At 34.3% G+C, this 17,259-nt stretch overlaps 1 protein-coding gene across 6 annotated transcripts in view; it reads left to right on the plus strand.

The window, feature by feature from the left end:
- CCDC91 (coiled-coil domain containing 91) overlaps window positions 1–17,259 on the plus strand; it is a 313,500-nt gene that overhangs the window by 59,364 nt on the left and 236,877 nt on the right. For 4 of the 6 annotated variants that reach the window (XM_040642281.1, XM_040642283.1, XM_040642282.1 and 1 more), the window contains exons 2-3: window positions 10,926–10,968; window positions 12,975–13,053. In XM_040642281.1, the coding sequence (XP_040498215.1) occupies window positions 10,939–10,968; window positions 12,975–13,053 (109 nt within the window). In that variant the 5' untranslated portion in view covers window positions 10,926–10,938. Of the gene's footprint in view, window positions 1–10,922; window positions 10,969–12,974; window positions 13,054–17,259 lie in introns of those variants that run through there. The other 2 variants (XM_008712308.2, XM_040642285.1) reach the window with 1 other exon arrangement.

A 17,259-nucleotide genomic window follows, 5' to 3' on the forward strand; every position in this document is an offset into this window, starting at 1 on the left:
GTATTATTTGGAGGCAATATGATTATTTACATATAAAATCAAAAGAATATAGGTAAATTATTATATAGAAGAGTTTGGCAAAGATGAATAGCCATATATAGATAGACTAATATACAGAAGTTAATTGCATTGTTATATAATAGTGACAAACAACTAGGAAACATACTTTAAAAGAAGACATTAAATGGTATCGTAGGCTATCATAACCTAGGAATAAACATAGTAGGAGATATATAAGACTTCTTTAGGGAAAATTGTAATACTCTATTAATAGGCATTTTAAAAAAGACTTACTCATTGTATATTTGAGTCATAAGATATACCATGTTTATGGGCAAAATGGTCAATATCATAAAGACTTCATGTCTACTGAAACAATTCTACAGCCAGAAACCAGTCCACACTGGTTAAGGAGCTTTGGTAAATAAAGATGGCATATCAGATTAGTGAGGAAAGAAGTTACTATTTAATAAATGAAATTGGCAGAAGAAAAATTGGATCTCTATACCTACCATATACAAAAGTTAAAATTGCAGATTGGTTGGGGCGCCTGGGTGGCACAGCGGTTAAGCGTCTGCCTTCGGCTGAGGGCGTGATCCTGGCGCTATGGGATCGAGCCCCACATCAGGCTCCTCTGCTATGAGCCTGCTTCTTCCTCTCCCACTCCCCCTGCTTGTGTTCCCTCTCTCGCTGGCTGTCTCTATCTCTGTCGAATAAATAAATAAAATCTTAAAAAAAAAATTGCAGATTGGTTAAGTACTTAAGTGTCAAAAAAAAAAATATTAACCTTGTAGAAAATACAGGCCTAGGGATAGGAAAGGATTTAAAAAATAAGACTAAAATTTTCTAAGTTATAATAGAATAGATTAATACAGTTAACATACTAAGATATTTGGTCATCAAAAGTTACCTTAAAGGATATGAAGAAATAATTTATAAAATAGAGGATATTTGCAATATACAAAGCTTGATTAATATCAAGAATATTTTTAAAATTGTATAAATCAAAAGGCACAAAACTAAAAAAAGTTATAAATAGGTATTTCACAAATTATATATGATTAATAATCATTTGAAGAGATTTCAACTTCATTAATAATTGGGGAGATCAAATTAGGTACACAGTGAGACACCATTTAAAACCAAGTGTTGGATGAGGAGTCACAGTACTTTTATACGTTGCTTCGACAACTACAATTTCTGCAACCATTTGGAAAATAGTTTTTCATTATCCCGTGAAGCTAAATATAGACAAACTTTATAACCCAGTGATTTTACTTGTAGGCATATACCCAAGAGAAATACTGTATATATACAAAAGTAGATGTGTTGGAGAATGTTCGTAGCAGCTCTGCTCTCAATAACAAAATAGACACTCAAGTGTCTACCGACAGGAAAGTGACTGAATAAACTGTGGTATATTATGTAGTAAAAAAATGAATGGTAGCTGAAATAATATTAATGCCATAATATGTGAAAAGCTAAAGTCTCCCAAATTTATATGTCATGGGACACTGCTTAAAAATAGCTAAAATAAAAATAGTATGCTTTTTTTTTTTTTAAAGATTTTATTTATTCATTTGACAGAGAGACAGCCAGTGAGAGAGGGAACACAAGCAGGGGAAGTGGGAGAGGAAGAAGCAGGCTCCCAGCAAAAGAGCCTGATGTGGGGCTCGATCCCAGAACTCCAGGATCATGCCCTGAGCCAAAGGCAGACGCTTAACTACTGAGCCACCCAGGCGCCCCAAAATAGTATGCTTTTTGTTAGTAGATATAGATAAGATGAAACTTTATTTTTGAAAGCGAGAGAATGATAAAAAATGAATTGAGGATTGTGTCCTAGGGAGGGGTTGCATGTAATTTATTATTAGGATCTTTAGTTTTGTGCTTGGTGGTGGGTTTCCATAAGCTGATTTTATTAGAAACAAAACAAATAATAATAATAATAATAATAATAATAATAAACCAGATGTCTTGAGGCAGGGGTATGACAGGGAGGCCAGAACAGAGTATAGATGAAGTCAGTGAGATACTGGGGGCCTCTAGTTAGGTCTAATACAAAAGTAAACAATTTTTAACAAGGGTTTAAAGCTATTTCTGAATAAGATATTTGAACACAGACACTAAGTTTATAAATTCACTATTGTCTATCCAAAATAGTTTTGTGGTTATTGTATCAGAATAACATATTCCAGGTAGATGTGATTATTAGATATATCTATCCGGATAAATGAGACTTCACAGTAAACAGAAAAAAATATAAATGAGAGCATATAAAACCATGAAAAATGAAATACTTTCTTATTGGAAAGAATATTAAATTTTGATCTTCTGCACTTGATAATGTCAACACTTTTTACTATGCTGTTGTATAATGTTTTTTTTTCTGTATTTTGTTGAACAGTATGCCCTTTTATGCCTTAATATTGTGATGTAATTGTAGGCTTTTTATAGGACTTATTTTTAATGATCAATGCCAATGTAATTCACAACTTTGTCTTTATGCTTACTTTGCTTATATATGAGGCTCCAAAAGTTAATGTCTCATAGAGGCATGGATTTTTCATTCTTGTTTTGAAAGCTTTGAAGTTGAGACTAACATGATGATAGTCTTAGAGCTTAAAACGCAATTGTTTTAGAACAAGTTGTCCAGTATGATAAATGGATTGGGGAGCAGGATGACGAGTAAGTTTTCGTAATTTTCAAGAAATAGTGATAGATATCTGAATCAGAAGGATGATCACCAGAGGAGAAAGGAAAGGAAGAGTGGGGAAAATAAAATAGGATTGAATGACATACTTGGCTATAGTATAAAGCAAAAAATATAAGGTGACACCTAGTTTATGCATTCTAGAGGGATTAAAGAATGATAATATTAATGACTGAAAATGACAGATTCAGAATAGAAATTTAGAAAGTTCTATATGAAGAAGAAAGGAGTTTGATTTTAGTCATAGAATAATATTTTTAGAGGATCTTACGATGCAATATCTTAGAAGTCATCTAATCATTCTGTTCATTTCACATATGAGGACACTGAAGTCGAAAGAGGTGTGGTGAAGAGTCACATGGTTCAAATATACACTCTTATATAATTGCAGGATATGGATGTGTTAGAATTGAGGATGGTAGCAGAAACTAGGTTACAGAAGTTCATTAATTCATGCTAAGAATTTTGACTTCATCTGTAAAGTGATGAGGAGTCACTGAAGGATTTTAATAGGTGAGTATTTAAAAGGATCATTTGGGTAGCAGAGTGGAGAATGGAGTAGAAAAGGAGTATACTGAAAACAGAACTATTTTGAAGGCTGATGGTATAAATCAGATGAAATACTATTGTGGTTTTAACTAGAGTGAAGGTATTGGGGATTGGGTGGATGGATTCTAGAGGTATTTAAGACCTAGGATTTGGTGATTGGATGTATGAAGTGAGAGAAGGAGGCAGAGATGATTCCAGGATTTTGTCTTGGCCAGATGTTTTGTAGATAGTAGTACTAATCACTGAGTAAAGGTATTTTGGAGGAAAAGTAACTTGACTTTGATGGGAGAGATCTTGAGTTCAGTTTTGCTTGTATTGAATTTGAGGTGCCTCTTAGATTGGAAAAAATTGTCTGTTGTTTATGTGGGTCTGGAGTTCAGGAGATGGATCTTAACTAGAGCTTTCTTAGCTTATATTTGTGAGTCCAGAAGAGTGAATGAGGTAGTCCAGGGGGTGTATTTGAATTGAGATAAAAAGAAGAGGTAGGTTGGAGTGCTTAATTAGGAACACCATCATTTAAAGGATAGGTAGAGAAACCTGCAAGGGAGATTAAGAAAAAGCAGCCAGAGAAATAGGAAGAAAGAGGGAAAAGAAGTATGGTTATCTTGTAAGGGATGAGAGTGTTTTGAGAAAGAAAGACTGGTCAGATGGTGTTAGTGTTCAAATAAGACAAGGAATTGAAAGTGTCTTTTTGCATTTTGTGAAAAGGAGGTAATTGGTTACAGGCGTGGGCTGTAAGAATAGAGCATTTATGAAGTTGAGCTGTGAAAAGGAGGGGGCTGTGGTTGGAGAAGAATGTGTAGTTGAGGATGGTTTTGCTTTTGTTTTTGTTTTGTTTCATTTTTAAAGATGTAGGACCTGGAGCATGTTTCAGTGTTTTAGGAGGAGTCAAATAAGAGGAGGAAGTTAAATATTTAAGGGAAAGTACAATTGAGAGAGCCAAGCCTGAGAACACAGATGAAGGAATTAACTTCAAGAAAGTAGAGGGATTCCTCTTTCTGTGTGAGAGGAATAAACTGGAATAGTTTGGTACAGATGCTGGTAACTATAGTTTTGGTGGAAAGATGTTAAGGGACTTTCCTTAAAATGCCTTCTGTTTTAGCAGGAGGCTTGGTTATGTACTTTGGTTACAGGAAGGAATGGGAAGGTTGGTAATTTGAGGAGCATTGAGAATCTTTGAAATAGTTGCTGGAGAATTAGAGAAAGTGGCTTAATGAGAAGAAATTGGTGTGATAGGCAGCACTGTGAAATCCTGTTGAAGATGGGAAACATAATTTTATAGTGAATTCTCTTAAGTTCTCAGCAGAAGTCAGGTAATTGGGTATTGTTGGTGGTTCTTGGGAGCCATTATCAGTTGCTTTGTACCACTCCAGATTTGAATCAATTGAGAAATAGAACCAAGTAATAGGAATCAGAAAAGTGCTTTTATTGTTAGAAGTTTAGTGTAAATGTGGTTTGGACTGAGGTGGAAATGAGGTCTCCCACAAGTTCTCTTCTGAATTAAATTTATTCATCCAGTCACAGGCTAAAAAACATGTCTTCGTGCTAAGAAAATGAAGTTTTTCTCTGATGAGCTTCTCTCTTGGGAGTTGCATTAGAGGAATAATATGTTTATGGGCATGCGGTTCCCAGTGAGGAACTGAAAGAATTTGTACTGTGTATGCATGCTGACTTCCATACATTAATCTCACCCATTGGTTTGATGGATGTCCTGCTCTCACTAGTATTTTTCCCTTGGAGGGATGTAAAGAAGAGTGCATCCCTAGACATGTTTGTTATTGCTGCTTCTTGATTTTTCAGTTTCATACCCCTCAGCTTTCCAATATGGAAGATGAAGGTTTAGCTGTCTTTCAGCACCCCTCTACCACCCATACCACATACTTCTTCTTTCTCTTAACTTTCCAATATGGTTTTATTATAATTTTGGTGCCAGTTGTTATTTGTTATTATTGCTATGTAAATAGTATTCACAGCTAAAAAATATAGTACTGTAATAATGTTTTACTTTTCCTAACATACCATGTTCTCTCTGTTTTTCATTTGGTTAATGTTTTAATCACTAATTCAACTCTGAATTTCCCCCCATTTTTTTAACACATTACTCTCATGTATGGTAATAAAACACATGAGACAGCCTATTAATTTGATTTGCTTGAATACTCTTCCCAGGAGCTTTCTGATATGTGCAAATTTAGGTGAGTTGCCCCTTATTCTTGCTATGTAGACAGCTTGGGAACTCACTTTACCATTATTCTGGGGGAATTCCCTTTGCTTTTCACTCTAGTTAGAGCATTTATTTTCTAATCCCATTTCTTCCTTGTGTCTTATTCCCTTGGTCTACTTGGTTTTTTGGTTTTTCGTTTTTTTTTTTTTTTTTTTTTTTTAGATTTATTTAGTTGAGACAGAGACAGACAGCGTGTGTGCACACATTGGGGGAAAGGGCAGAGGGAGAGGGAGAGAGAAACATAAGCAGACTCTGTGCTGAGTTCAGAGCCCCATGGGGGACTTGATCTCATGAACCTGAGATCATGACCTGAGCCAAAACCAAGAGTTCGATGCTTAACTGACTTTGCTACCCAGGCACTCCTTGATAGCTTTTTAAAAAAGAATGGGAAATAATTCTTTTTGAGACTTTGCAGTATGAGTATGACTTTAGTCTTCCCACAAATTAGTTATTTGTTGGTTTGGCTGATTTTAGAATTCTGTGTGTTAATCATTTTCCCTCATAATTTTAAAAGCATTGTTCCATTGTTTTTCACCTTCCAGGGATGCTGTTGTGAAGCCTAATGTAATTGTATTTTTTATCTTTTGTATGAAACCTATTTTATCTCTCTGAGGGCTTGTAGGATCTTCTTCTTGTCTCTACTGTGCTTTAGTGTGGGTTTGTTCTTCTCTTTTCTTGGATTAAATCTGGAAATCATATCCTTTAGGTTTAGAAAATTTTCTTGAATTATTTTGTTGATGATTTCTTCCCTTTTGTTTTCTGTTTTGTTTTTCTAGAATTCCTAATAATTAGATATTGCATATTCTGGACTGGATCTTTTAATTTTTTTATGTTTTTACTGTTTCTGTTTTCTTTTCTTTTATACTCTTCTTTTTAAAAGAAATTTCCTCAGCTTTATTATCCACCCTGCAAGTTTTCATTTCTGTAATCATTTTTATTTTCAAGACCTTAGTCTTGGTGCACACCCCTCTCTCATTTCTTCCCCCCCCAAAATTCAGGCTTCCTGTTCTTATTTCATGGATGTACTATCTTCTATTATTAACTCTCTGAAAGTACTAGTTAAAGTTTTTATTTTTTTGAAAATTTTCTTATGTAGTCTCTATTTCTTCCATCTTTTTTCTTCCTTCCTTCCTTTCTTTCGTTTTTTTTTTTGTTTGTTTGTTTGTTTGTTTGTTTTTGGCTTGGTCTCTCGTTTTTTATATTAGATACTTTCTTCATGTCTTTTATTGTCCTTGCCATCTGGTCATATGTAAGAGTGAAGCACTACGAATAGAGTACGAACCCTTATATAATACTTAGAATGTGACAGACACTGTTGTAAGTGCTTCATCTATTTTAATTTATTTAATCTTCATAAGGATTTTGGGAGCTAGTTACCAATATTATTAGTAGTAGTAGTATTAGTATCACTATGTGACAGATAAGGAAACTGAGGTACATAGTGTTAAGTAACCTGCCCAATGTAACATAGTTAAGTGGCAGAACTAGAATTTGAATCAAGGCAACCTGACTTGATAGTCTTTTCTTTTAGCCTTTATACTATTAATCCTTTTATTGAAATCAGGAGCAAATTGGAAATTCTGTGCATGTAGGTAGGGTTTGTCAAAATAGTGTTACCTGAGTGAACTGTTTTTCTTGTTTGTCTTGTTTTGTTTTGTTTTTTTAGTGGAGTCTGTCATGAGGTCCTTTCTCATGGGTTGATTAGATTCACAGAGAAGAATCTTATTTTATTTTTTAAATATTTATTTATCTATTTTAGAGACAGAGAGAGAGAGCAAGTGTGGGGAGGGGCAGAGGGAGAGAGAGAATCCTGAAGCAGACTGCCCACTGAGTACGGAGTCTGACACAGGGCTCAATCCCAAGACACTGAGATCATGACCTGAGCTGAAATCAAGGGCAAGTCACTTAACTGACTGAGCCACCCAGGTGCCCCAGAGAAGAATCTTCTAAGATGATGACTAGAGACTAAAACCTAGCTGCTGGCAGTTTGGTTGCCAAGTGATCAAGGAGGATTGGGAGAATGGATCTTAATATTTAATATAACTCAGTCCGGCAGTTTCAGTGTCTTCTAATATGGAGACCCTTGACTTTATCCTGTCTAGGGAATAAACCTTCAGTCTTCTTCTGTGATGAAGAACTGTGTGTTGTTCTGTTGTGCAGATTCTGGAAGGGGATCTTGGGATACATCTGCCACTCTTATTTTGATCTCACCTTTACCCAACTTTCATTGCCATGTGTTCCTGAGCCTTTTGTAGATTCTTTGATGTAAATGTGATTAATTCTTATTTTTCTCAGTGGTAGTTTTAGATTCATCTTCCTTATATTTGCTTTCAGATTTTTTTGCGGTTTTCTCATTTTCACATTCTCTTTGACCCTGTGTTTATGCAGAAACAAACAATCAAAACAAATCTTTGCTATCTTTTAGGAAAAGACCTTCATGGAAAAGACTTCAATAAGATTCATGTTCTTAATGTGCCATTTAAAATTCTTTGTTAGATCTGTTTTAATGGATCTCAAATATCTCCCACCTGAAGCATTTCATGATGCACCAACTAGATACATCACCATATGAAAATCTTTCCTCCCACCTTGGACATTTTTTCTTCTTTCTTAAGGCTGTTTTTTTGCATGGTTTTCTTACGCTCTGCCTCTCCTGCCTCTCAGACCATAACTCTTTGAGGATCTTAGATGTTCTCTTCTACAGAGATGCCTAATAAAAATTTGTTACATTAATCGTTGTATATATGTTTTTCTTATAAAATATCAGCAATATATTAAATACCGAGGATAATAAAGGAGGGAATTAATACAACAGTGCAACAAAAGAGATCAAATTCAGATATAAAGAAGTCTGAGGGTTGTTAAACTAGATATTGTGAAATCTTTCAATGTAGATACCTAATCATAGCAATCATACATCTTTCCTCCTGCCATGACACAAAGAATGAACTATATGATCTGCTAATCTTTTAGCCAGGCTCATGACTGTATAACTTACATGACAGATATATTTGGTGTTGCTGTATTATATTTGTAGTTTAATGGGGTATAATGTTAAGTCCTAGAAATAGTCTAAAAATTATAAATTAAATGTGCTGGAGTAGCTAAATCAATATAAGAGACCACACCTGTAATATTTCCTTTTAAAAACTAATTTTTAGTTTTTGTATTTAGTAAAGTTGATTTGTACAAATCAATGATGTTAATTTTACTTTCTCCTGCTCTTTGCAATGTTTGGAAGAAAACAAAACTATTGCAGGATTTGAAACTAAAATATTTGGAAAAATGTTAATGCTTTAAAATAATATTTCTCCAATTATTGTATTTTAAGAAATTCAAGACACATTTATCTTTTAAAATGTTTTAGTATTTCTTTGAAAATAAAGTAGAGGAAAACTGTCATCTTCATTTTAATACTTAAAGGTTGCTGGGATATGGAAAACATCAGTGATCATTGGTATATTCTTTTGTAGAGTTAAATCAGTACTTAGGAAAGTGATGGTATTTGGTTTATTACCACAGGCAAACAAGCTGAGATGATTGTTAAATATGGCTATTTGTTTTTGTTTTCAAGTTTTCTGGCACCTTACAAATAATTTATTGGGATGTGATTTACAAAAACACATAGAAGCATTACTCTAGATATTCTGTTCTTTTGAAACTGTATTATTTGGATACAGCGTTGTAGATGCTAAAAATATTTTTTAATTGTCTCCTGAGATTCGTGGAATACATGTGGAAAACCCAAATTTAGTGTTTATAGTTTGACTTGGTTAATTCTCAGTATCCATATCACTCTTATTTCATAATTTCTTCATGAAAAATATAATCACATACAGATTTCTATTTGCTTGCAACACAGAATTAATGTGAATACCATTTCAAACTAACCACCATCAAAAGTTTCTGAAAGTCTGGTTTATATTTTTTAACTGTTGTATGTGGATGACTTACTTAGCTTTGATTTTTTTGAGAAATACATCTTTTAAAATTTTTTTATCAAACTTAAATTGTAGGTAATGGTGACAACAGTGGTATCTCATTTTGGTTAATTTAATGTCCTTCCTTTTTATAATGTACTTCCGCCTCCATATATTTCTTTTAGTGCCATTACCTACTTGAGTTTCTGTGAAAATAAATTTTCTTTGTCTATTAAAACAATCTTTGAGATTGTTTTTCACTGTTTATTTTTCTTTAACTAGTTTTCGAGTTTTATTTTTGAAGACATTAATATTAATTTCATTGACAAGGCAAGCCCTGGCTATAGATGACTACTGCTTCATCACTCAAGGCAGAGTGCCTTAGAAAGTGCTTTTAGAATTATTGCTTAACATGGTTTAATTTGTTTAGCTGTTTTTTTAGAAGTTGGAGAAGGTTGTTTTCCTGTAACTAAGTCCATCTTGTATTAGTGAGTCAAGGAAACTATAATTAATAATTTGGATACATTCACTTTTGAAAGATAAAACAGGAAACCAGTTATTATTGACCAGAGTATTACTTGCGGCTACTGTTTCACAGTTTATTGTGAATTTATTTTTTTATTTAAATGTATACCATCTATTACTTATTTTGCTTTTCCAGGTTTTTTTTGGGTTTTTTTAATGGTTTGTTAGATAAAAGCTCTTTCTTTTTCTTCTTTTTAAAAACCCCAGTACTCATGGTTATCTGCTTCCATTTTTATGATACACATTAAGGACAAAATAAAGCATGTATTATCTTCCTGCTTGTCTTTCTTACATAGTTAAACTGTAAAGAGAGGAATTCAGGATATTCACTTGTGTTTTTCTCTTCCCTGGTCTCCCACGAATACATGACTTGATTTATCTTGATCAGCCTAGTAACTTGCTCCACATTTTTCCAAAAGTGCAAAGCAGTTTCAGCTAAAAATACACATATCAAAATGCTCCAGAAGTTGTGGCCACAGCTCAAAAATGCTGATCAATTTTGAAAATCTAAATCAACCTCGGCCATGAAACCGAGGGAAGAACCTTTGTGGTGGGGGACAGATTTCCAAAAATTCACCACAGTCCTGTTCTTAGCTGGAGTTTGTGCTGATGTTGCCAGACAACTGAGGAATAGATGCAAAAAGCAGGAAGCATTATTGAATTGAGCCCTAGCGCCAATTTGGGAAAAGCAAATTAAAATGTAAAAGAATATTTTTCCACTCCTGGCGTCTCGACACAAAATGGCAAAATACATGGTTGCTGAAAAAGTCACAGAACTTGCTAATTTTGCCTGAATGGCAAATTTTGCCAAAAAACCCCCAGTTTTTGCATTAAAAAAATGCATACCCATATAGTTAGAAAAAGTAGATTTTTTTTAACCCAAATGAAATAGTTTTAATTTATAAGTAAAAATGTATATACATTTAAGTCAGAAAAATGTTTTGACATAAATGACTGTGTGTGTGGGCTTGTTTCAATGTCTTCTGATATTTTTCAGGTGCACTTGAAGAATGGATGATGATGATTTTGGTGGTTTTGAGGTATGTGCAATTACCTTACTTTGCTTATGTAATTGCTTTAACTTTGTTGGATTATAGCGGGGTATACTATTTTGAAAATGTATTATTTTCATTGGTATTCATGATCATTTCTTGATCATTTTTAATGTAACACTGGAATAAAAAAATGAAATCAAGGAAAATGAAAATATATCCCTTTTGAAAGATAAAACTAATTATTATTGAATGTATGGTCATGCCCATGGAATGGTTTAAATTGAGTTAATTAAGTGCTGCTAGTGGAAGCATTAAAGAAGAAGTTTTAAAAATTGTCAGCTGATGATTTTGCTGGGATACATGTCTATTAGGAAATACTTATAAGGTGAAGGATGAGTATTGCTGATCTGTCACATATTTTTATGTTTACACCTGTAATGAGTTGATTAGTGTATTAACTACATAGCCTTTTGGTGGCTTATAGAGCTAATTAGTATGTTTGTGTTGTTAGATCAGGTTTAAGTTGGATGCTTTGTAAGTGGAAATTGTTAGCTGAAGAAGCACTGTCTTTTCCTTAATCCTTTTCAGTGTGTGTTCATTTTATTGAAATATTTTGTAACCCAGTTATTTTATGGAGCCAGTATAGTCTTGCAGGAAAATCTCTGGATTAGGAGTCAGGATGCCTGAGCTCAAGTGCTGGAACTACCAAGTGAGCTCTGTGATTTTTTTTTTTCTTTTTTTTAGTAAGACTTTCACCTAATTTGGAATTTGGTTAAAAAAAGAGATTATTTATTAAAAATAGGGAGTTTAATTAATAGCATTAATAGGAGAAACAAGATATTAAGTATATATTCAGTATTCTGAATATCATGAAAAAATGGTGTGAGTGTTTTTAGATTAGGATCATTTCTTGTCCATTGATCTTATATCTGTCAATGTGGACATACCTGTTTTGTGTGTTTCTTCTAATACTGGTTTTTGTTGAGCACATTTGTATGCTTTTTGCATTTTGTTGGGTGATTGAATCTTCTGTTACTGAAGTTAACATTTAAAATTTTGTGAAAATTCCTTTCATTTTGAGAATAATCGGTGTTTCAGATATCATCTTAGTCTTGTTTATATGTTGTCAGTTATTTGAAGATCAAAACTTAGTACAGTCTCCTTTACTTAAACCATGCTTGATTTATTATATCAGAAAAAAATAGAGTGGGTAGTTTTCCTCAGAGTAAAATTATATTTCAATGTTATGGTCAATGGATCTGTTCCTTTCAGTATTACATATTTACAATGTTAACCAATTATTCTAATTTAATTGGTAGTTAGGGTTCTTTCTTTTTATATCCGGTTGTAGAAATAAGGAAGGTCTCCATCCTTGGTTATATAAACCGTGTTAACTTTTCATAATTTATAGATAATAGTTACTATATTCTATGTCACGTAGCTTCTGTGGCAGATTGCTTCAACTGACTTTTTTTTGTCTGACAACTTAATGCAGAATCCGAATTGAAATTCTGGTTCTTCTCAGTAATAATTTTGCTGTGATCTGGGCAATTAAGAAAGAGAAAACTCTTACCCACAAGCTCAACATTCAGTAATTGACTGTCCCTTACTTTTATAACTGTTTAATAGGAAGGCTTGCTAATTTAAAACATCAGTTTTAGGAATTTTTTAAGTGTTGAATGATAGGAAGTCCACACAGTAGATTATTAAAGAATGTATAGATGAATCCTATTTCTTTAGATTGATCTCTATTAGGTCTTTTGTTAATTAATGAAAAAGATATACTTAGTTTAGAGTATTTAGATATATGCAAAAGAAAATTTTCATTAGCAGGAGATATATTTTAGTAACAGAGTGTGCATACTGGGGGTGGTGAGTAGTGGTTAGGGTGGTAACTATGAAGACTGAAAAGCAGTTGAGTATTTGGAGGGAATTTGAAAATGTGTGGTATATCACAAAGAATATGCTTGTGGGACTGGAAGGCTTGATTGCTTAAATAGCATTTCTTCTTTTTAGATCTTCGAAAATAAATTTGCCTTTTTTCCCCCTAGGCTGCAGAGATTTTTGATGGTGGAAATGGTGAAACCCAAACTACGTCTCCTGCCATTCCTTGGGCTGCTTTTCCTACAGGTACTACTATGCAGTAACTAGAATTATTTTTTCTTATTTACACTTTTGCCCTTTCTTTGAAAGCCTCTTTTTACTTTTGCACTTGGCCTTCTTTGATCTGAAAAATGGAATGACCCAGATTTAATTTAGGTTTTTTTCATAACATTATAAATTGCATAACAAATTCTGCAGTGTGGCTTGAGGCATGATTCCAAAAATGATATCATGAACATTAAATAAAATTAAAGTATAATTTACATTTCCTAATTCGTCTTAGTTTTAGGAAAATGGGGTACCAAATAATATTTTTAGGCTGTCCAGTTGATTAATTAAAAAGACTTCTTATTCTTATATTCTAAAAATATCCTAAAGTAATTTAACATCTTTACCAGTATTTAAATTTATTTTTTTTTTATTTTTATTTTTTTTAAAGATTTTATTTATTTATTTGACAGAGATAGAGACAGCCAGTGAGAGAGGGAACACAAGCAGGGAGAGTGGGAGAGGAAGAAGCAGGCTCACAGCAGAGGAGCCTGATGTGGGGCTCGATCCCATCACGCCGGGATCACGCCCTGAGCCGAAGGCAGACGCTTAACCGCTGTGCCACCCAGGCGCCCCTACCAGTATTTAAATTTAGAAGTGTTTTTTTTTCCCCCCAGGACGGTCAGTCAAAAGTATTAAACATTAAAATTTAGCCATCCAGGAAGTCAAATGCAAAAATAAATTCCATTATGAGAGATATTTTATGGAAGACCTAATACTCAATATTAAATAATTCATGTATAAATAATACTTTGAATTTTCTAGACTTTTTGTTCTGCCAAATCATTGTAAAGTCAGAAGTAGAAGATTAAAGTATCCTTCTTTAACAGCTTTGCTTAGTCTTAGATTATTAGAGTTATTCATCCTCCAAATATTTTTCCATTGCTTATTATGCATTAGGTTCTATGGGAATGTGTCCTTTACTTCAAGGGAAGATACGACAGGCACATACATACTTGTAATACGAAGCAGATTTGCGATGTGGGAAGAATGATGATTTCATCAGCCATTCGTTTAGTAAATGTTTATTTCATGCCTGGTATGAGTCAAGTAGTATCCTTGAAGCTGGGTATATATTATTGATCTGGGCTTTGAAGGGTGTTTATTATTTGAATAGGCAGAGATGGGAGAATGGGGAAAGGTTTTGAAGGGAGAAAAAGAAACGAAACAAAGGTATAAATGGGGGAAAGAGGATGACACAGTTAGGATGCTCATTCTTGTTTGAGGGATTTATGTATGTGGTTTCCTTTGCCTGGAATTTCTCACCTTGTTTCCCACTGCCACTGTCTCCCGCTCCCTTATTATACTAATTCCTATTTATTTTATGTGTTGTTTTTTGCTTTAATATGCCTTTTTCTGGGAAGCCTTCCCAGAGAACCCTCCCATGTCTCTGTGCACCTATTTTCTGACTTGCAGTTTAGGCTGTAAATTTTGTGGGGTTAGGCACTATGTCTGTCCTTTTGTTATATCTTAAATGTCAAGCATGGTGCCTGGCTTATAGTTGGTTCTCAGTAACTATTTATAGGAAGAATAATTAAAGAAAAAAAAAGAATGAGGGGAGCCTGGGTGGCTCAGTTGGTTAAGTGTCTAACTCTTGGTTTCGGCTCAGGTCATGATCTCATGGGTGAGATAGCCCGGCCTCTGGCTCTGTGCTGAGCAGGGAGTCTGCTTGAGTTTCTCTCCCCCTGCCCGTTCTCCCATTCGTGAGCATGCATGCACATGCTCTCTCTCTCTTTTTCAAATAAACAAATAAATCTTTAAAAAAATGAATAACTGAATGAATGACATCTAGAGTGGCCATGGAAATTGATAGGAAAGTTGGAATAATGATATTTATGTAATGGCTTAGGATTTTCAGTGTGCTGTCATGTATTCCTTTATTGTAAAGGAGGTAGGGCAGCTACAGTATTATCTGTTGTACAGAGGACAAAATAATGGGTTATAAAAGTTTTGGAGTTTGATACAGATAAATATGTTTAGGGATGAAATCTAGTCTGTCAGATTATATTTCAGTTCTTTTTAAGTTAACTGTTTTTTTTGGAAAAAAGAGCATCAGTAGTCCTCTCTGGCTGACTGGATGTGAGGGTGAGGGAGGAGTCAAAATTGATTTTTGAGGTTTCAAGCCTTGATTCTGAAGGAATGGTATTACCTTGAACAGAAATAGAGTATTTAAAAAAGTTGGTTTGGGACAGTGTGAAGCCTAATGAATTTGTCTTAGACTTGTGTATTTAAGGTACCTTCAGTTCAGGAGAAAGGTTAAGGCTGGTGTTCTTGATTTGGGAGTTTTCTCATAGATATGACAGTTGAAGTTGTAGGAGGTAACTGGGGAAAACAGTATGTAAAGAGAATAGGGTTAAGTAGAGAAATTTGGTTGTCCATAGTTAGGGAACAAGAGGAAGAGACAGAAGATTGAGAGGTAAGGAGAGTACGGGCTAGGCATTAGGAGTAGAACAATTCAAAGAAGGTATGGTCGCTAGTGTCAAAGGCTGTATGTGAGAGAGAGGTCAGTGTGATCAGAGACTGAGAAGAAAAGCAGTCGGAAATGGCTTTTTAGGAAATGATTTCAGTAGATTGGAAGTTGAAGCCAAATTGTACTTTACAAAAGCAAGAACATGATCTGTTTTCCTAGAATTGTTGTGGCAAAAGAGTTGTATTAAAGAGTTGTATGTTGTGGACAGATATCTAATTCCTGTTCTCCAAGAGTGGCTATTATGTCCCATCTATGTATATATCTGTGTTTGTCGGTCAAGTCCTCAAAGCCTAATTAGAATTCAAGAACAGTTCCTCTAGTGTGCGCGTATGTACACCCAGACAGCACACCCATTTTATCCCTCACTCCCTTAAAAAATCAGACCTGATGAAAGTACTTTTTCTGAATTTCCCCAGTGACTTACAGAAGTGGAGGTAAACTAACCTGGCCAACAGTTGAAGTTAAGGCATGGTAGATGCTGGGCTCAGCCAAATAATCTTCCTCTTTTGTTGAAGATCGTTTCTCTTCCGCTGCCTGCTAGAGAAGTCCGCCTCTGATTCAGGTATCCGGAAGTTTAGATAAGAGTGATCTGAACAACCTAATTAGTGTAACAATTTAATTAGTTACACACTAGAGTCCAGAGAAGATAGGAAGCTTTCAGAGATCTAAAGTAGATTCTTTTCAGTTTAAGAAAAGACTTAATATTCTCCTTTTGTCTGGTTCGCCACCTACACTCTAAAAGTTTGTAATCTATATGAAAAATATTTTTAAAAGAAATGATTATTAACCAGGTTTTACCACAGCTTAAAATCCAAGATTACTCAGAAACGTTTGGTTTAAGTTTTTAAAGTACTTGGGGGAGAATAGAAATTTTCATTCTTGGGGTAGGATAAAAAACTTTTAAGTAAACAATGTGTTCAGGCTTAGTGTGCCTAATGATTATCTTGTTGCGAGCTGGCAGTTAGTTAGAGGATGATTTCATAATAGCAACTGGGATAATTAGTTTATCTCGTGAACAGTGTCTGTTTATAGCCTGCAATACTATTAATGAATCGAGGTACCTCAGGTCATGCATCTCACTGTAATATTAGCATTATTTACATAGTGAGACCTTTTAAAATGCTAGTTTCTGTGCAGAGCTGATGATGATATTAAAAAATTGCCAGTCAGAGTAAATGAAATGCACATGTTGGTTCTGTATACAAACTGTTATCTCTGAGCCCATATCTTATCATTGTATGACATCTAACCTGTAAAACCTGTCTCCACACTTCCATCATTGTGGGAGTTGGAGAATGTAAGCAAGAGACAAGTGAGTATGAAGGTATCAATTTCCTTTTCCTCCTGCCTTTACACTCAGTAAAGGTGTGGTAATTATTACTTTATCTTAGTAAAAGATATTCAGTGAGAACAACTACCTTTATTGGGCATTTTCCTCTCTATTTCATAGCCTTTCCTTTTAGCTTACCTTCCATGGTTATTCTTTTAGAAGCCTGTGGCTGGTCGAACTATGATCTACGTTTTGTTTCTGGCCGATGTCTGTTCTGTTACTTTGCGATTGTTCTGATTGTAGTACATTCCCTCATCTCCTATCTGTTTGAGTCTCATTTTTTTTTCGAAACAAGTTATGGAGCTTTCACTGAATCCATATCTCATAACTGCTCTTTCTTCTGAACTACTGTATCATTTTTTTTCTGCGTCATTTGCTTGGCACT

This window comes from Ursus maritimus, unplaced genomic scaffold (assembly GCF_017311325.1).
Source record: "Ursus maritimus isolate PB19 unplaced genomic scaffold, ASM1731132v1 scaffold_26, whole genome shotgun sequence".
NCBI classification, from domain to species: domain Eukaryota; kingdom Metazoa; phylum Chordata; class Mammalia; order Carnivora; family Ursidae; genus Ursus; species Ursus maritimus.